The 18,405-nt window shown below is 39.0% G+C and overlaps 1 protein-coding gene across 1 annotated transcript in view; it reads left to right on the forward strand.

Annotated features, from left to right (window-relative positions):
• Nucleotides 1-15,052, forward strand: part of hs6st3b (heparan sulfate 6-O-sulfotransferase 3b) — a 69,752-nt gene extending 54,700 nt beyond the window's left edge. The window contains exon 2 of the mRNA XM_072396990.1: nucleotides 9,590-15,052. Within this exon, the coding sequence (XP_072253091.1) occupies nucleotides 9,590-10,358 (769 nt within the window). The 3' untranslated portion in view covers nucleotides 10,359-15,052. The remainder of the gene's footprint in view (nucleotides 1-9,589) is intronic.
• Nucleotides 15,053-18,405: the final 3,353 nt, after the last annotated feature.

Below are 18,405 nucleotides of genomic sequence, written 5' to 3' on the forward strand. Positions count from 1 at the left end.
AGAATGATGTAAAATGAGCTGCAGTAGCGTCTTGGGAGAGAAGACGAGGCTTATTTCATCTTCTGAAACAGCCTCCCCCTCCCACCAGCCGGACTGAGTGCAGCTTTCACCTCTTTGCCTGTCAGGGACTGCTGGTCACATGATGAAGATGTTAATTTGATGAATAATATTACTACAGTTGCAACAAAAGGATCCAGTTGGTTTAGTACTGTGTTGGTATGCTGGTGGGTGACCTGTCACTAATTGAATGAATGGAAGATAATGAATGAATAGGATCCTGGATCCTTTCACTATCACTGTAATAACATTATCACAGCATTACTACACACTCATCGTTATCTCTTTGCTTAGTGTTGCAAAGCAAGAAGGCAATGATAAGCCCTCCTTTTTTGTTGTCTGGAGAGTCGTCTCGCAGGCCTTGGAAACTTTGTTTTGGGAGAGGTCAGCTAAGGTCAGAGGAAGTAATTTCAGAAAATTTGATAAAACTGGTTTCTTCACTCCAAATGTTGTCAGAGCTCATGCTTTCTCGTTTTTGGTTTTGTCGAAAACCCATCATAACCTCCTGTGAAGTGTCCGAACCATCTTTACAATGTTTTTACACCGAAAGCAAACCAAACCATTGTTCAATTTGATCCAACCTAAGAGCATCTATTTTTGTTCAACCATCCTGGTCCAGGGGGCAATTTCCACCTATGGTTTTAGCTTGAACCCAACAAAACAAGTCTGAAAATTTGGAACAAACAAGGTTATTGTGAAACCACCCAAGGACTTTTCAGTTTGATTTGAACTCAAATTACTAATGTGAAACCCCCTCTGGACCCAGTCAGGATGAAATAACAGAGCCTTGTTCTGACGGAGAACATATTCCTCAAACTGAACCAAAGTTTACTTCTACTGTAGTTTACTTCTAGACATAACGATAACTAAGAGGGAAAATTAACCATTTCCAGTTTGTGAAATATGACAGAAGCATTAACTTGGGTTCGGAGAAACCTCTACTGCATAGAGGTCCAGTAAAGAACCTCAGAAAACCACTTGGCATTACATCAGAGCTATATAATCAAAGACCAAAACAAAGGCATAACTACGAGTGACCGTAGAGCCCTTCAAGCAGCTCATATAGTTCTCTGTTCTCTTATCCCTATTTTTTTTTTTTTTTAAATATGTTTTGACCAGTTTTTGGCAAATCTAATACCAAACTCTTGGAAGATTGCATCCTGTCAAAAGGTTCTTCTTGTTTTCTGGTAGCTTCTGACGGTGTCTTTGTCACTCTTTTCAGCAGGACAACACTTTCATGTACATGGCTGTGCATGTGCAGGGATTTGTTTAGAAGATTGTGATGTTAAATTCCACAACTGTAGGGGGAGACAAAGAGCAAAGAATGCCAAATTCTAAACTAATAATTTAATATGTAAGTCAGACGTGTTTTTTCAGACTATCTAATTGGCATAAAAAGCAGAGCATAAAAGGTGGTAGTACACTGTTAGCCAGTCTAAAATGTAATTTTAACACTAGCCCCTGAGTCATTCTCCAACATCAAACAAGGGTTGAAAATGCCTAAGTATAATTAGAGGAAAATATAGGATTTGTATTTTCTCCTCAAGCTTGCGTTGTGAGAATTGTTAAGTTTGCAGAAAACAAATTATGTGTTATTACTGAATGATTTTCTAATGTGCTCTCCATCCACGTATTGGGAAATAGGGAGGATAACATTAGATGAAGTTTTCTTTTGCACTCAAAAAGCATGTTTTCTAAAGCAATCATTGCTCCATGGTCACCATAATAAAGCTGACATTCTCGGCAGAAGCCCGCAACAAGGTTTCCGATCCTCTATCTCTGCTCTTTAAAATAGAATATTTCAATTTGAAATCACACTATCAATATGTTACCTTCATCTCTCATCAACTTCTATCATTCTGGTGATTTACTTAAATGAGGAGTCCCTGGGGAAAAAAGCTATAACACGAAGAACTTGGTAAGTCAAGTCTGTTTATATGCAGTGCTCCAAGCGGAGGTCATCAGAGAGAGACAATCTCACTGCATCCCGACAGACAAACACAACGGATGCAAGGGGAGACTGACTTGTGAAATCTGCAGCGTGAATAATTTGATAACCTTTAAGAAAAGGTTATGAATCCGGAGATTTGCCTGTGAGACTTGGGGGAGAAGCAGAGTGGAGCAAAGGGTAGGAGACAATCAAGGTGTTCGATTACAGGAATACTTCGTTAATGTGGAGCACTGAGAGGGCTCCTAGAAGGCATCATTTCAGAAAATGTTGCCTCTTGAGTGATGATGTTGAATACTGCAATTTATAATCAATCATTTAAAAAGTCATTATAGTATAGTTGTAATAATAATAAGCTCTCTAAACATCTGCTGTATACATGTTTTGATAGGCTCTATTTTCATACAATACCGGATGTAAATTATATAGTAGGTGGACATGATTTTCTGTGATTTTGATAAGAAAACTTTTAAATGACCAAAGAGTATCTTAGTCACTTTAACTAGTAATTGCACCTTTTAATATGTTTTAATACAAAATTATTTTTTGAATAAAGTAAGATATTAGCAATAATCAAAGATCCAGTCACAGGTTTAGAGAAGCCATCCTCATCCTCATTAATAGTCTTAATAGGTATTAATTAAGCTGTTTAAACAATTTTTTTTACATTTTTCCCTTAACCACATTATTTGTGGTATTTTGTTCTTCGTGGCATTCTCCTTTTGCTCTTGGTTTGCTTGTAATTTAAGACAAACCCATCCGGGCAATTTCATTTGCAATTAAAATGGAAGCTAAAGTAGTGTCTTATTTGGATTAATTGGATTTTTTTTTTTATTTGCACAGATATCATATTTTCAGATATCAGTGTTTGTTATGTCAACTTCCAAAATTTGAACAGTTGTGTCAGTCCAATCCAGGCTTTCTCTTGTCACCATTTTTCACAACATCCAACCTATCAAGGAATGCGTTGCAGGGAAAACAGCCTTGGTAGAGATCCCTAGAAACTCCCTCTCCCCAGCCACCTCCTCCAGCTCTTAGGGAGGGACACCAAGACTCTCCCAAGCTGGCCAAGAGATATAATTTCTCTCTGATGCCTGAAACAAGTCCCCTTGGAGTCATTCGGAAGACATCCTGACCTGATGTCCACAGCACATGAACTGGCTCCTTTATGTGGAGGAGCCTTGACTTAGTCACTTAACGATGAACAAACAACCTCACCCTATCCGTGCGGGTGAGCACAGATACCATTGCGAGGAAGCTCATTTGTGACTCTTGTATTTGCTATGTCTTATGTAAAGATTTACCGGTAAATTCTTCACATTTCAGCGTCCTTCACCATAACGGACCAGTACAACAGATGGTCGTCCAATTGGCCTGTCACTCTCCTACTTATGTTTTAGGCTAAATTAGGTTTCTTCACATCACTGAATACAAAGTTGACCGCTTTACAGGCTTTATATCAACTGAATGGGCGTTCAGACAATAAAGAGACCTTACGCAGGCTTATTGACTAGCTATCCGAGACTCATCCCACACAACCGAAAACCTGCCAATTTGATTTGGTGTCTGATTGTGGACCTTAGAAGCATTTTATCATTTGTCACTTTCCCTGTATCGACAAATTTCTCTGTGTTGTTCTTAAAGGCTGAGAGCCTCAAAATGCTGCTGGTGGAGAGAGGCAGCATAGAGCATATAGTAGTGACATTTCAAAATTAATTAAAAAAAAAATGAAAAATTCAAATCAACTCATTAGAACCTTTTTTTTTCTTTTTAATTGTCATATTTACAGGATACAGGTCTTAAAGTATAATATACAACATTATGGAACCACTGAATGTTACACGATGGGAACACATATTCAGTCCAAAACAAGCATTTTGGACCAATCTCAGAACTCCAGGGCAATTTTGGTCTTATTTCTCTTTGTAGAAGGCCTTTGTCTGTAGAGTGTGGATTTATCGGTGAAGGGAAATCTGAGTTAGGTACCTCCAAACTGATCAGCAGACACTCAAACCTACTAACTTGCAAACGCAGCTGGACCGACACAAAACACAGCAGCTTGGATTACAGCACTCAGAGAAGGACATTGACTTCTTTCTGTCCCTAATGTCATTAGGGAACCATGTCTTTATGTAGCAATAGCTGTTTGCTGTTACATTAAGCTCCAAAATATCTAGGAAATATAGTCAACCTTTACATGTAAATATCATTGATGTAATACTGACATTTAACTTTTTTTTTTCTATTTGTAAAATGTATATATCGGAAACCTAAATTAAGTAATTATGGGATTGAAAACATGAAGCAAGATAAGATTGGTTCTTGAAGTGATGTTGTGTTGCGAGTGCAGGGAGACCTCAATATGCTTTTTATGAGACATATTTACATTGATAGTTTTATTCCAGCAAGATTAAAACAGAAAACAACAAGCAGTGAACATTCTTTGATAGATGTGCCTAGATATGCTCCCATACTCTACAGTACAGTACATAATGTACTTTCAATTGGAACCACGTGTCTGTTAGGTTACATTTTTTTAATGTTGTTTTGTTATTTTCCTTAATGCCCCTGAACCATACTGGAGTATTGGAGGAAGATCAAGGCTTTCACACCGTGACAGTAAATCAGAGTAGTCAACAGACAGTAAAGTGGCAGAGGTTGCACACACAACACCAGTAGCTATGAATGCACAGTGTGTACCATACTGCATTACAACAACATTAGACGGTCCCATTGTTGCTCTGGGATCTGGCCTGTCTTTACTTATTTACTTCTCACTGAGCTAGCTTTTGCTCTGAATGACTTTTTGCTCAGCTCACACATTGTTTTGCCTTTCCTCGTGCAAATATATCCAACTCCAACCAAGGCTGGCTTAATGTGTGAATTCAGTTCCTTCATTTCCAAACACTATGAGCTCAGGCTCAAAGTACAATGGTGCATTTAGCAGCCTGTAATCAAGGAGAAGCAGTGGGCTAAAATGGTGTCACTGGGGCTAATTACAGGTAATTAGAAGCCAATTGTCTCTTACATTGGCTGAGAATAGAATGTGGTGCATCATCTGTTCCTCCATGTTGAGGTTTTTCAGTGACAACATGCATAAGGAGCTAACTTTTTTTTAGTAACGCCAACAGCATGCATCGATGGCTGCCACTGTCAGTCTTTTTTTATGTCTCCCTTGTCACTCATTCACTGACACTGTTGGCCAGTCCCCACTCAACAAGTTCCTATATGAATTTGAATTGCTTTGGTGATGCCCTGACTTTTCCTGGTGCCAGGAGAGGTTCACATTGCAGTCTCAAGGGGAATTTTGAGTGGATTGTAAAGAATTTACATATCCGTTCATTTCTCTATGAGATTCCATGTAAATCATTTCTTCTGTCTCTTACCTGTGAAACTAATGAAGTTTGTTCAATGCAAACTATCACATTTTAGCATGCCAACACTTTAAAATGAGATTTTAATGAGATAAAGGAAAATACAAGTCATGTAATCTCTAAATATAATGCACTGTCAAACATTTAACATTTAAACAGTTATGTAGCTTCCCTAAGCATTTAGCACAGAACACCATAGAGCCAAGAGTTGGTGTTGACTCAGTTGACACATAGCCTGGAGATATAGTTCATGCATTCAAGCACAAAACTGGCTGTGTTAAAAATGTTTCACATATTTGCCTGCTGTAACCTTAGGTTTTCTGAATCAGTACACCAGAGAACCAACATTCTACCATGCATCAAATGAACGAAGTTGGACCTTTTTCGATTTTCATTTCCCATGTTAACTTTTAAAACTTTTGTCCCGTCAGCTGTTTTGCACAGCAACAAAAATGCTGGCCTGTAACTTCGTCTTCAAAACTTATCACCAGTTTTGTCTGTGCTGACATTCCAGCTGACCTCATCACATCCCCATACTGGCTTTGTGTGTTGCACCTAGACCTAGTTCATTGACTGAGGGCATATATGCTCATCTGTCTTGTGTACCACATGTGCAGTTAAAATGAAGAAAGCCAACATGCTAAATTGTTTTAAAATAGTAGGAAATTACATAATAGGTGCACAGAGACAACAAAATGCTTTTTCTAAGAAAAACAAAATTGTTTTTCCTCTAATGTCCTACTTTAACAGTTTTGTCATCATACCCAATTCATTTTGATGCATCCCAGCTGCTTGTAGCTCTTACTCCTCTTGAGCATTGCACTGGAGAACAATATCTGTTGACAGCAAACAAATTAAGCTTATGCTTACATTCAATGTCACTGACTAAATACGTGTTGGGTGTTTTTAACAAACATGCCATTTCCATCTTCATAGAGTAGGACATTACTTATTTTAAAAAACAGCTTCATAGCACTTCTAGAGGTCAAAATCTTACTTGATATCCTCCCACATCCTTTCCCATCTTTACTGTCTGTTCTGTTTTTTTAGGGGAGCATCAAAGGCCCATTGCAGAATGTGTAACTGCACATCACACCAGCCACTCCAAGACTACACTGTAGTGTAAATCCTTGTTTTTTTAGTATCATAAAGAACTTTTTGAGCAGATTTTTTTTTTTCAGTTCAATTTTTTCAGTTTAGGACTGGAAAGAAGTAAAGAATTTATATTTTACAGCCTATTTTACTTTTATTTATATTTTATTCCTATTTTACTTAATGCTTAAAGTACAGTAGCCGATAAATAAGAGGAATAAGGAGTAATAATGTTAAGTAAAAAGGAGCCCTAAGAGTAAGGAAGTTTCTAGTTGTGAAAAAAGAGAAGAAGGGATGGCTGTCAGATCCTTTTCTCAGTTGTTGTTTCAAATCATTTGACATTTTAAAAAAAACATATCAGTCAACAGTTCCATGCTTGCATTTCTCAAACTCCTAATATGTCTATTTAAATTGCACTAAGCTTCAGTATATTCCAGCATCTTCTCCCTCATCTCCACTCTTGAAGCTGCTTTACTTTCCGTTTTTATCCAGACTTTTAAATTCCTCTTCCATCTCTGTTTAATGGCCCCTGTTTAGCCGTGCTCGAGTGCAGTAATGCTGCTGCTGCTGCTTCAGAAATGAGTATTCTGGAGCAGAATGAGCTGCAATATGCCTCCTATCCATTATTGATCCGTGATTAACTGGAGTTCGGCAGGGCTCTAGATTTCAACACACTAAAACGGGCTTGCTACGTCTTGGCAAAGGCATGGGGTATGTCACAACACTGCCAAACCAGACAAGCTGGGCTTTTACTCTAACATCTATTGGAAAGCAGCCTCCAAGTGTAAACTTTTCACAGTGCTTTTGATAGTGAGTGTGAAATGACTGTAGGGGTGGTATTGGTGATAACTGAGGCCAGAAATAAGAGAATTCTGTCTGCGTATACCCCTTCCCCCCTTCGACAGCCATCTGTATCACTCAGGGAAAGCCTCCTCCAGACAGCTCTGCAGACCCGCTGATCCTGATATATTTTGACACTGATGGTGCACACAACTGACCTTTGGGCTGTCGACTGCACTCAGACAACAGTTGTGTTTATGTCCCCAGTCTAATGAGGATGTAACTGCAGCCAGCCAACTCCAGGAGCAAGTGCCAGGATACAGCTGCTCCTACCATGGCTGTAATCACAGCTTCTTCAACTTCTGATTCATACAGGAGAACACTTTCAGCAGTGGCATTCCTGTGGCACTGTTCGGACAAATCTTCATAACTTAAAATCTTTTGCTTCAGTCAAGAAATCCTACACATCTTTTAAACTATTGTATGCTGTGTATGAAGCAAAGACTCGTGTGATAGTGGGGTTGCTCGTGGATAAATGTGAATAGAACAGCCTAAAAGAACTCTGGCCATAAAAGCCTACAACTCACAGGCTTTGACTTGTCAATTGTTTGCTATGGAATTCTTTGCCTTTACATGTAGTGTTTCAGAATAATTTCTTATTGAATCCAACGCTCAAGGACAAATGGCTGTTTTTTTGTTTTTTTTTTCTCCCGTGGAGACTGTGTGGTTGTTTGCTGTGTTGAAAGCTCTGAAGCTTTGCTGAGAGCAGCTTTGGTGAAATCTCAGTGCTGCACTCCACTTTACCCGCTCACGGTGCTCTCCTGGGGCACTTGCATCATTAATTATTCACATGATACACACAAAGGACATCATCTGAGGAGAGGTTTACCTGGCCATCACCTGTCCACTTTTTTGTTTTCCATCAGAATGTGCTTTCGGTGGAAATCAGCATTAAAATGGAGGACAGTTCTTTGCATGCCTGCAACACAACGCAAACTTTTACATAGTTTACACCCAAGTGTTTACATTTCACATTTATGTGTTATTGGTAATACTTTGAAGAATCTAACGAAAGCCAAATAAGTGTGTCAATCCCTTCTTATGTCCCATCGGTAAAGAGGTACTGGGAAAACACAGGAATGAAACCGAAGACACCACAGCATTTTGCAATGCACATAACATAAAACACGATATTTCAGAGAAAGAAAACAGTATGGAAACGCACTATCTCCCAAAACACAATAGCAAACAGAGCCGTATCTTACAAAACATAACAGCAAAATAGAAAACACATTATAGAAAGCAGAACATTTTTTACTGTACTTTGTGAAATGCGGTTTGTTTGGTTGTTTTGTTTCATTTTGCGAACACATAAGAGCTTAAAATAAAAGGAAAACAGACTCCTTTTCTTGGCTCTTGAAGTCCAACTGACTGATAGACAGTTTCAGGCTTTGAGCTCTTGTAGGGCCACTCACACCTGTGAGGTGTTAAGGTCACCTGTGTTTCACTGACCCGCCCGACAATGCCGCGGTTCTTTGGGGTTGGTTGTCACCTGAGAGTTGTTTACCGAGCTTGCCGTCATGTGGGTTGTCGGGGTCACATAAGTGCCTGGAATTCATCACCAGTCAGTCGGAGCTGATGAAGCCCGTCTCATGAGACTCGAAATGTCTCAAGCGGATGACTGAGAATCTACAAAGACGTATTTGGTGATATGCTGTCGAGTTTTGCATGTTTTCGGGTCACTGTAGTTTGCCGAATCGCATGAATTGGAAGTTACGACGATTTGCTTGTTTTCCATGTGTAAGAATGTGAGAGAACCTTTACTGGTGGTATGGGTGACGGTATGGAGTTGTTCACCTTAAAACAAAAAAAGTCAAATGTCTTTTCACCACTACATAACTGGATAACAATGGGTAGGATTCCCCTTATAGTGCTACACATTGGAGACACACAAGCTGAAACCTCATTATTTTGAAACAATTCTTTGGATTTGGTTGGGTCAGTTTTTCCTCACTTGCTCTGTGTCTGTGAATTACAACTTGGTCTTGATGCCCAATTATTCTCTGTGTTGGCAGGTGGGAGAAATCTGTGGAATGGAAACAGTTCTAGCCCCCTTTTTGTAAATTCATTGCTCTGGTGCAAGAGTTCATTTTACAAGGGCAATATATAGAAACCAGCTATAATAGTCTCATTAGTGAGACTTTCAGTTTCCCAATTAGCATTCAACCTTGAAGTTTCATACAGAGACAAAACTCACCATCTGTCAGCACAATGCAGGGCAGCCCTCTGTGATGGCGATGCACTCACAGCTCTCTAACTGTGTTTGTTTTGGCTGCAGGAACTTCTACTACATCACCATGCTGCGTGACCCAGTCTCCCGCTACCTGAGCGAGTGGAAACATGTCCAAAGAGGAGCCACATGGAAGACTGCCCTCCATATGTGTGATGGGCGCTCGCCCACCCAGGACGAGCTGCCAACCTGCTACAGTGGGGATGACTGGTCCGGTGTCACCCTGACGGAGTTCATGAACTGCCCGTCAAACCTGGCCAATAACAGACAGGTCCGCATGCTGGCTGACTTGAGTCTGGTGGGCTGCTACAACCTGTCCTCAATGAACGAGAGTCAGCGCGATCACATCCTCTTAAGCAGCGCCATGAGCAACTTGAAGAACATGGCTTTCTACGGCTTGACCGAGTTCCAGCGCAAGACGCAGTACCTGTTTGAGCGGACGTTCAGCCTGCGCTTCATCTCCGCTTTCACGCAGATCAACAGCACTCGAGCGGCCAACGTGGACCTGAGTGAGGTTGTGCGCAAGCGGATCGAGGAGCTGAACTTCTTGGACGTGCAGTTGTATGAGTACGCAAAGGACCTGTTTCTCCAGCGGTTCCAGTTCACCCGCCAAAGGGAGCACCAAGAGGTGCGCTTGAAGAGGCGGGAGGAGAGGCGCTGGTTGCGGGAGCAGAGGGAGCAGGGCAGGCCGTGGCCACCCAAACACAAAGCGTGGGGAAACAGAGACGGGAGAGGGAAAGGAGGCTTTGAAAAGGAAAATGACAGTGACTTGACCACCACCACTGAGGACTACACAAGCCAAGTGGCCCGTTGGTGAGGTCTCATCAACACAGAAGGAAAGAGAGAGGAGTTGATGGAGGTTCCTCACAGACGTTTTTGGTGACTTTCTCTTGCACATCTTAGGTCTCTCGTTGTGTCTCACCAGTAACTCGTCTCCTGCTTCTATCTGTTCTGTCAGCTTCAGTGTGATCCCAGTGTTCCGCTAATTCTTTATGAAAAATGCCAAGAGATGTGACTCTCGCGTCATCTCTATCTTGAGAGTGTGCTGTGGTGTCTTCAATCTTAAAATGCTATTTAAAGATTCTTTTCTTTTAACTATTGCCTTGATTCTTTTTTATTTGCCAAATAAGACAATAAGTCGAGTGGAAAGAAAACAAAAGAAGCTGCTATAGACTGTTGGCTACAGATTTTTATTTTGGCATTCACAGCGCAGTGATGAATGTCACTGATGCCACTGTCTGTGCAGCTCGTTCTCACTTCAGTGGCATCGTATCTTTCTCAAGACACCTGGTGTCATAATCAAGGATGAGTGCAACCTTGAATGTCAGTTTTCGACAGTCCATGTAAACATAGTTATATGGTATAGTTTCAAATCAGTATATAACACCCTGTAGTAACATGATGAAGCAGTGCATTTTGGACCTGAACACAATTTCTAGCTAAACCTAACCAAGTAGTTTTAGTGCCTAAAGCCATCCAGGGAAATGTGTTGCCTGAATAAGCCAAACAGTGAGTGAAACTGCAAGTGAAACCAAAAATAAACAGCAAGCGAATAAATACATAGAAGTGGAAAAATTTGCTTATCACTTGGAGTCTCGTGTTTGTGGATCCTGTGATTTTGACCAACCTCCCTTCTTGCTGCTCCACAAAAAAAAAAAACGAAAAAAAAAACCTTACTTGTTATAAGTTAACACTCCAAGATAACATTTGCTGTCAAGGTCCAGTATTTCTACACCCAGGGACACCTCATGTGTTGCCAGGGGTTCTCACAGAAAACAAGTATTTTAAACTCTGGGACAGAGGATGGGTTTCGGTGTAACAACTAACAGAAAACATATTTCATCTAAAAAGTTGTTGTATAAGGCCTGACCGTTGCATGTTTTACATACGCATTATGCTTACCGTTGACAAGGCTGATTTCAGGGGTGAAAGACAGGGATGCGCGATATTGGCACATCATTAGTATCAGCCAATAATGGCTTTAAAACATGTTATCAGCGTCGATAACTCCACAGTTACATGCGGAAATGGTCAATTTGTGGCTAATTTCAGTCTTGTCTCTCAGAGAGGTTCATCCGAGTTTGTTTAAGTGGGATGAAAACCTACAGTTTTGCTTAAGATGTTGTGTAAAGATCAATATGGCATGTTATAAATGTAAATTAAAGTGTTTTTTTTTTCATCAGAGACTTGGACCATTAAAATAAGAAGAGACATGTCAGATATCAGCAAATATGGTATATTCCGCCTCCAAGATAAACACTACTGATTGAATAATTCCTTGATTGTCAGTGTAACTTTAAGCAGTTTAAAAACAAACATTTGGAGAAAGTGAGATGAAATATTATGTTTCAGGTTCAATAGGCTCTTCCCACCTTAACAAATACAAACTTGGATTTTGAAACGTTAATTTGATACTCCATTTTCCACACAGAAGTTCAGAAAATTTGATCTTGACTCCAGTTTTTCAATCCTAGTGCACAGTAGACAGCACGCTTTCCATCCATTACGCTGGTCATCCAATCACCTGTGATACCTGTTGCTGATGCATTATGCTACTAATTTCTATAGTTTGAAAATGTAGTTGTTTTTTTTCTAGAGAACTTTAATAGTCAGAAGAACAATAAGGCATATGACACAGTTGTTAAACTTCCGCTTCACAGGGAACTGCTCGTTCGATCTAGTTTAGCTCAGCCCAGTTTCCGACATGTTGTTTGCACAGGATCATTTCGAAAGTGCTCAGTCTTTTACAGGATTTGGAATATATTCTCAGACAAGGCAAAAAACTTCTTCCTCCACTGCTCTGTCTCTGAGTTGAGCTGAATTGACATAGGGGAGGAAACAGCCTCACTTAGGTTTCTGCCCTGCATTAAATCATTTGAAATTTTGACACCCATTTTTAGTACCCATCTTCTGAACCAAACTATAAAAGTACTGCCTCATATGCAGATATTTTGTTTACAGTGTTATACATATGTATATATATATTCTGAAGTGCAATACCCTGCGGACTTGAACATGTCTCCCTTAGAGTTATCCTGCTTAACAGAGTAACTTCAATCTTTCCCTATACTTGTGGCGGAGGACGGTATCTGTGGTGAGGGAAAAACTATTGTCAGTTATTCCTGTTTGAAAGAGCCACTAAATAGTTGGAAAATAGCACAGGTGATAAAATGTGTCTGTGTGGCTAGTATGTGGCTTGACTGTGAATGAGATAATCAGCATTCAGTTCTCATGCCCCTCCCTGTCAAGCTGGCTGCTTTTACATATTTGTAGACCTGACGGCAACGGCGCTGTGGGCAGTGAGAGCGCTCAAACACCAGCAGAGTGCCAGGATTCAAAGACAAGCCTCAGAGCTGATAGTGGTGGGGGGAAAAAAATAAAAAAAATTCTTTCACTTGCCTGATAGTTTCCAGTCCCCCCAAAGCTTGTTTTTATCAGGTTAAATAGGCTCCAGTGGCTGTGATGCTTTTATGTTTCTTATCTCATGTTCACTCACAACATAAGCATACCATATTAAATGTTCACAAAATGTTTTAACGCTTCAGTCGTGCAGACGCTATTGTTGCAGTAATCTCTTTGGGTTCTCCTCTGAATGCAATTTATCATGACTCATGTGGCGTAGTTTTGTTTAAATTCCTTCTGTTTCTTTTTGAGTGATTGATCCAGCCACTGCACTGAATGCATTGAATGAATATTGGTTTTGGTGTTTTCAACTGCTGGTAGGTGTTTATATGCGCCTGTCTGCATGGATGCCCTCATACCTGCATGAAATCTGTTAAGTGTCTGGATAGACGAAGGAGAAGAAAGAAGCGGTGTGCTGCACATTTGTAACACTAATTCAAGTGTTTCAAGTGCAGCTAACCACATCACAGCGTTGTTCTCAGCATAATTTAGAGTCTGTGTAGTACAGCCATTTGAGATATAGCAGTGGAAGAATAGGTTAAGCACATATAATTTAATGTCAAATTATGGATTATGGGTAATTGAGAATGCTTTGTCATTTTCAACTGAGAAGCATCATAGTGAACTGTGGAAGGTTGCACCTGAAAAGTAGGGTAAAATCAGGAGTATTGATCTTTAACATAGCATACAGTGGAACATTTTCAGTAATGCACTTGTACATTTAAATTCTATTAAGCTGTCTGTATGTTCACATGACAAGTATTACTACACTTTACTCACCAAAAACAAGAGGAAACATCCATTGCGAATAAAGTGTACTGTATATTGTTACCTCAACGATTCACTGTGTAGCACTTAGTGGCATTTGTTGATGAGGTTGCAGATGGAGACTACAGCAAGCTGAATAATCATTGCCTCAACCTTCAAGCCAAAAGGTTAACTTACAGTGAGTGCAAAGAATTCAAAGAAGTCCTCTAGAACCAATGTATGGTTTCTCTCTGAAGTGCTGTGAAAACATGAAAGTGTTGGTGCCAGATTGGATCAGTTGGAGATGCACGAGAGAAGGTTGTCCACAGGTTTTATGCCAGTTAGCAGCAAATTTTAAACCTTCAAGTTTACACTTACACAGTTCTGCATTTAAACCATTTAGCAAGCAGTTGAAAGTATGAACTTTGTTGCTCCTGTCTTCCTGTCTACCATAAAGGCATCCTTCTGTCAGAAAGCCTGAGGGTATACTTCTCGCAATAGCCTGTTGGAGTCTTATTCTGCCATGAATGGTTGTTTTGTTTTCAGTCAACTGGTAATAACTGATGACTGCTTCTCTGTCAACAGATGCCTCTGAATCGTTCACACTGGATCTTTGATGAGTTTGAGTTTTTCCTCAATCACATATGCAGTGTACGCATTTACTGGTAATCCTGATGCAATCAAATCACATGCAAATATCCTTATATGTTCTATACACACTGTATATATGTATGTGAGTGTGTGTATAGATAAAAAAAAAAAAAACACTTTCATAGGGTAACAATTATCAGTTCCTGAACGTGTCTTTTATAGATGACATTTTTCTAGTTCCAGTTTGCTCTCTGTGCCATCATAAAACTAAAGTATGCTGTTGAAATTTAGGTCTCTCATCTCTGTGATTCCTAGATATATGCTTTAACATATCTCCAAAGCGCTCCCCCCCTCTGTTTATTTTCATATTATGGTGTAAATAAAGAGATGAAGAGAAGCAAATGAGAATTTTCACTCTGCTATACTCCTATCCCCAGAAATGTGTGACATGCCACTTTGTTAAAGGAGGCGTTTAATGAACTAATACTGCCACTCGTACTGAACGCATATTCCTCCAAGAATCTGATTTATCTGTTTCATTTAAAGGATTTTAACTGTTGCTGAGGAATGGCTTTGCCTGATGGCCATCAGTTATAACTCAAGAGTTTTCTTCTTGTGAGAATATCTGTGTACATATTAAAAGTCTTGTGCTGAAAAAGAGCAGTCCAAAAAGCATTTTGGTGTGTTATATTTAATCTGCCCTTTTCTTGTCAAACCTGGAAAAAAAAATGAGCGAGTTCTGCTTAACACATCCGAAATAAATGCATCGAATGGCCATGACATTATGAAGTGTACTGTCTTTATTTTTCTAGTCAAGCAAAGAGTGAGTTTTGATGCATCATCCATCTGTTCATCCATTTTCAATACCTGCTTAATCCAATTCAGAGTTTGGGGAAGACTTGAGCCTATCCCAGCTGCCATTGGGCGAGTGGTAGGGTACACCCTGGATGGGTCACAGGTTTTGATGCATCAGTCTGCTCTGTATACTTATCGTCCGCACAGCAGCTGGGAATCTGCCCCATTATACAGTGGTCTACCTGTCAGCCTCTAAATATAAAGATCAACTCAACTGCAAAGATGAAATTCACAAATATTGTCATTGTGTACATACAATACTAACGTCAAGGCCAATGTCTTGCACAAACATAAAAAAGGATTTACACAGAACACGTACTCAGGCAATGATCCATAAATTACAGCCTGCATATAAATATGATTTTTCTTCATGAAAAACAAAAAAGGTAAGCTTGTGAAAAGGAATCTATGAAAGGAAAAGATATCCAAGCTTAATGTCAGTACTATAATATTTCTGTGTAGATAATCAACCAGCAGACATTCACTAAGAAGCCAGATAAAAGCTTTTTAAATGAAAGAATGTCTGTAGATGAATATATTCAGCAATTTTAGCTGATCAAGCAATGTCTTTGAATAGAGGGGTAACTTTCTGGAAAATGCTACCCTGAAAAGCAGCCAGAAAAAAACTGATTGGGTTGAAAGTCCGAAGCAGATAACACCAAAGCGCTCCGATTGCTGCTTATCCTATTAAGTCAACTTGGTATAGTCTAGTTGAGACTGTAAAATTACAGCTTTGTCTCTGCTAACATGTTCAACCTTCTGCTTCCCCTCAGGTTGAACAGTGTGGATTACCACCTCAGCATTTTAGCAGCTTGTCATTTTCCTCCAGATGGTATGACTATGTTATTGTCCGTGTTAAACCAGCTGAAGTATGGAATGACTTGAAAAAAAAAAAAAAACTGCCTGAGCTTTATTGTCTCTGGAAACACTGGTGGCCAAGCGCTGCCAAGAGGAAATTCTAATGGCAACATTAGAAACACTATTTTTACTGCAGCACTTGATAATTCTGCCGTATTTTACTGTTTGAGTAAAATGAAGAGCAAAATCAAAGAGAAACATAGCTTGCAACCTAAAAAAAATCCAAATTATCCTAAATTCCACCAAAACATGGGCAGAAATGACAATGCACAGACATGCGATCATAGATGAAATCATATAAATCAAATGTAAGAGTATTTAGTTAAATTTACAAGAAATTCTTTCGTTCATTCTTCTAGTTCCCTCAATCAGGTTTATTGGGGTTCTTCACTGGTTTTAATGTTTGTGAAATCAGATACAGATTTAATTTTTATCATACAAATAAGTTATTTGGCCACAGTACTGACGAACAGTGAGTACAGGATGAGCTACTGCTGTCTTCATGAAGTTCATGTTGAATTCTGACGCTTATGAGAACATATTTTAGATGACACTGCCACCTATTGGCCATAATACGCAATTGCTGCTTCTCTTGACTTGCTTGGCTGTTAATTTCTGAGACACGTGTCATACCAAATGTTCTCTGTGGAATTATACAGAAAAAAAAACATTTAAAAATCTATATTAACAGTTAGATCTTGTCCCATATCATTTTGTCATCACCAGACAAGAGAAGGGTGCTTTGAATAGTCATTTGACATACAGCTTGTTTGTGAGAAAAAGTTAAAACATTAAAGATAATTCTACAAATCATTTTCTTCTAACAAGAGAAACTCTGTTCCTGTATTAGTTAGTATTCCCTCTTTTGAAATGTAACATTTGCAAAGGATCCCCCACCCCCTAGGATAGTACGCATCACTTTGTAGATGTGAAATCTTTGTTTTTCAGATAAGGTTTCCTCATGTTTTTTGCAGTTTTACAAACATAGGATCATTCTAAGCTGACAATGGAAATGCATTTTGGTTACTCTGCAAGCGCTGATGTTGGCTTCTCCCATAATTCCCCTCAAATTCTCTGCTGATTACACTAGAAGTTTATGTTAAATGTTTTCAGACTTAAAACTTATACATTTTTTTTTTATAAACATGAAGTAGCAGAATAAAGTGGTGCTCAAGTGATTCTTATTACTTCTAGAGAGAAATCCTTCCCAGCTGATAATTGAAGAAGCATTTGATTTACTTTTATTTTTATTTGCAACAAATGGGCAGTATATGATGATTATCTTTTTGAGTCATTATAACAATAAACAACAACAGACTAGATAATTAGACACTAATTTGTAATTTTCTAAATAAGATTAACCCTCCCTCAAAAACCTTCTCAGTGAAAGTTTTAATATCCATGCCCCCAAGTTTAGGAGTGGAAGCTATATAATCCACTGTTTAGCTTCAGTGGAATAAATGGCATTCTTAAAAGCTCAACACTTCACCCATAAGGATACTAGATATATGACAACAACAAAAAATGAACAACAAACAGTGTTAAGGTCAAATGAATGAAAGCATAGGCTGCTGCATCCTCTTTGTTTTTTTTTGTTTTTTTATATCTGATTCACTTTGACATTGACATTTCCCTCAAAGAGAGCAATATTGTGACCTTTCCTTGTGGCACTCAGTGCCACATCTCCAGTTTGAGATCTGTCAGTGTGACAGATCAGATAAAGCTCCTCTTCAGCCTCAAGAGGACTGGAGAAATAGAAAAGGCAGAATAAAATAGTCATGACTGTTTCAGTCTGTGACAAGTGATGGAAAGTGGAAAATGTTACCTTCACTCTGACTGACTTCTTTATCTGAAAGAAAATAATGTGTATGCACGAGTTTGATGAGTTTCTATAAAAAAAACAAAACAAAGCTCACTGAATATGTTTATTTAGAAGATGCATCACTAATATAGCAATATTTCTTTATTTAAAACAACTTTCAGAAGATAACAATGTCACTTGAAAAGTGGAATTTCTTCATGACAGAGGATCTACCAACAACATGACTGTGTGTGACATTTGTAGCACTATTACAAGCACATTTTGGAATCTGATTACGTTCTATGTCCTGATGTGTTCAAACAATTTATCATAATTTTTCTTTTAATCAACTTGTGCTCTCTGTGAATGTGTGAAAAATACATGACAAGATGAAAACTGAAGCATAACACAATATCTAGCACAAACCAAAATGCCTACATGTAAGCAACAGTAGTAAAAAGTAATTTGTATAAATGTTTATAACAGAATTATGCTGTTAAACTTTAATGTAAATAGTGTCCCTCCTTTGTCTTCTTCCATTTCTTGCGTGCATGATCTGATGTGGGTTAGCATCCCTCTTACTTGACCTTGAGCATACCATCTATTATGT

This window comes from Leuresthes tenuis, unplaced genomic scaffold, assembly GCF_036924035.1.
Source record: "Leuresthes tenuis unplaced genomic scaffold, fLeuTen1.0.hap1 SCAF_12, whole genome shotgun sequence".
NCBI classification, from domain to species: Eukaryota; Metazoa; Chordata; class Actinopteri; order Atheriniformes; family Atherinopsidae; genus Leuresthes; species Leuresthes tenuis.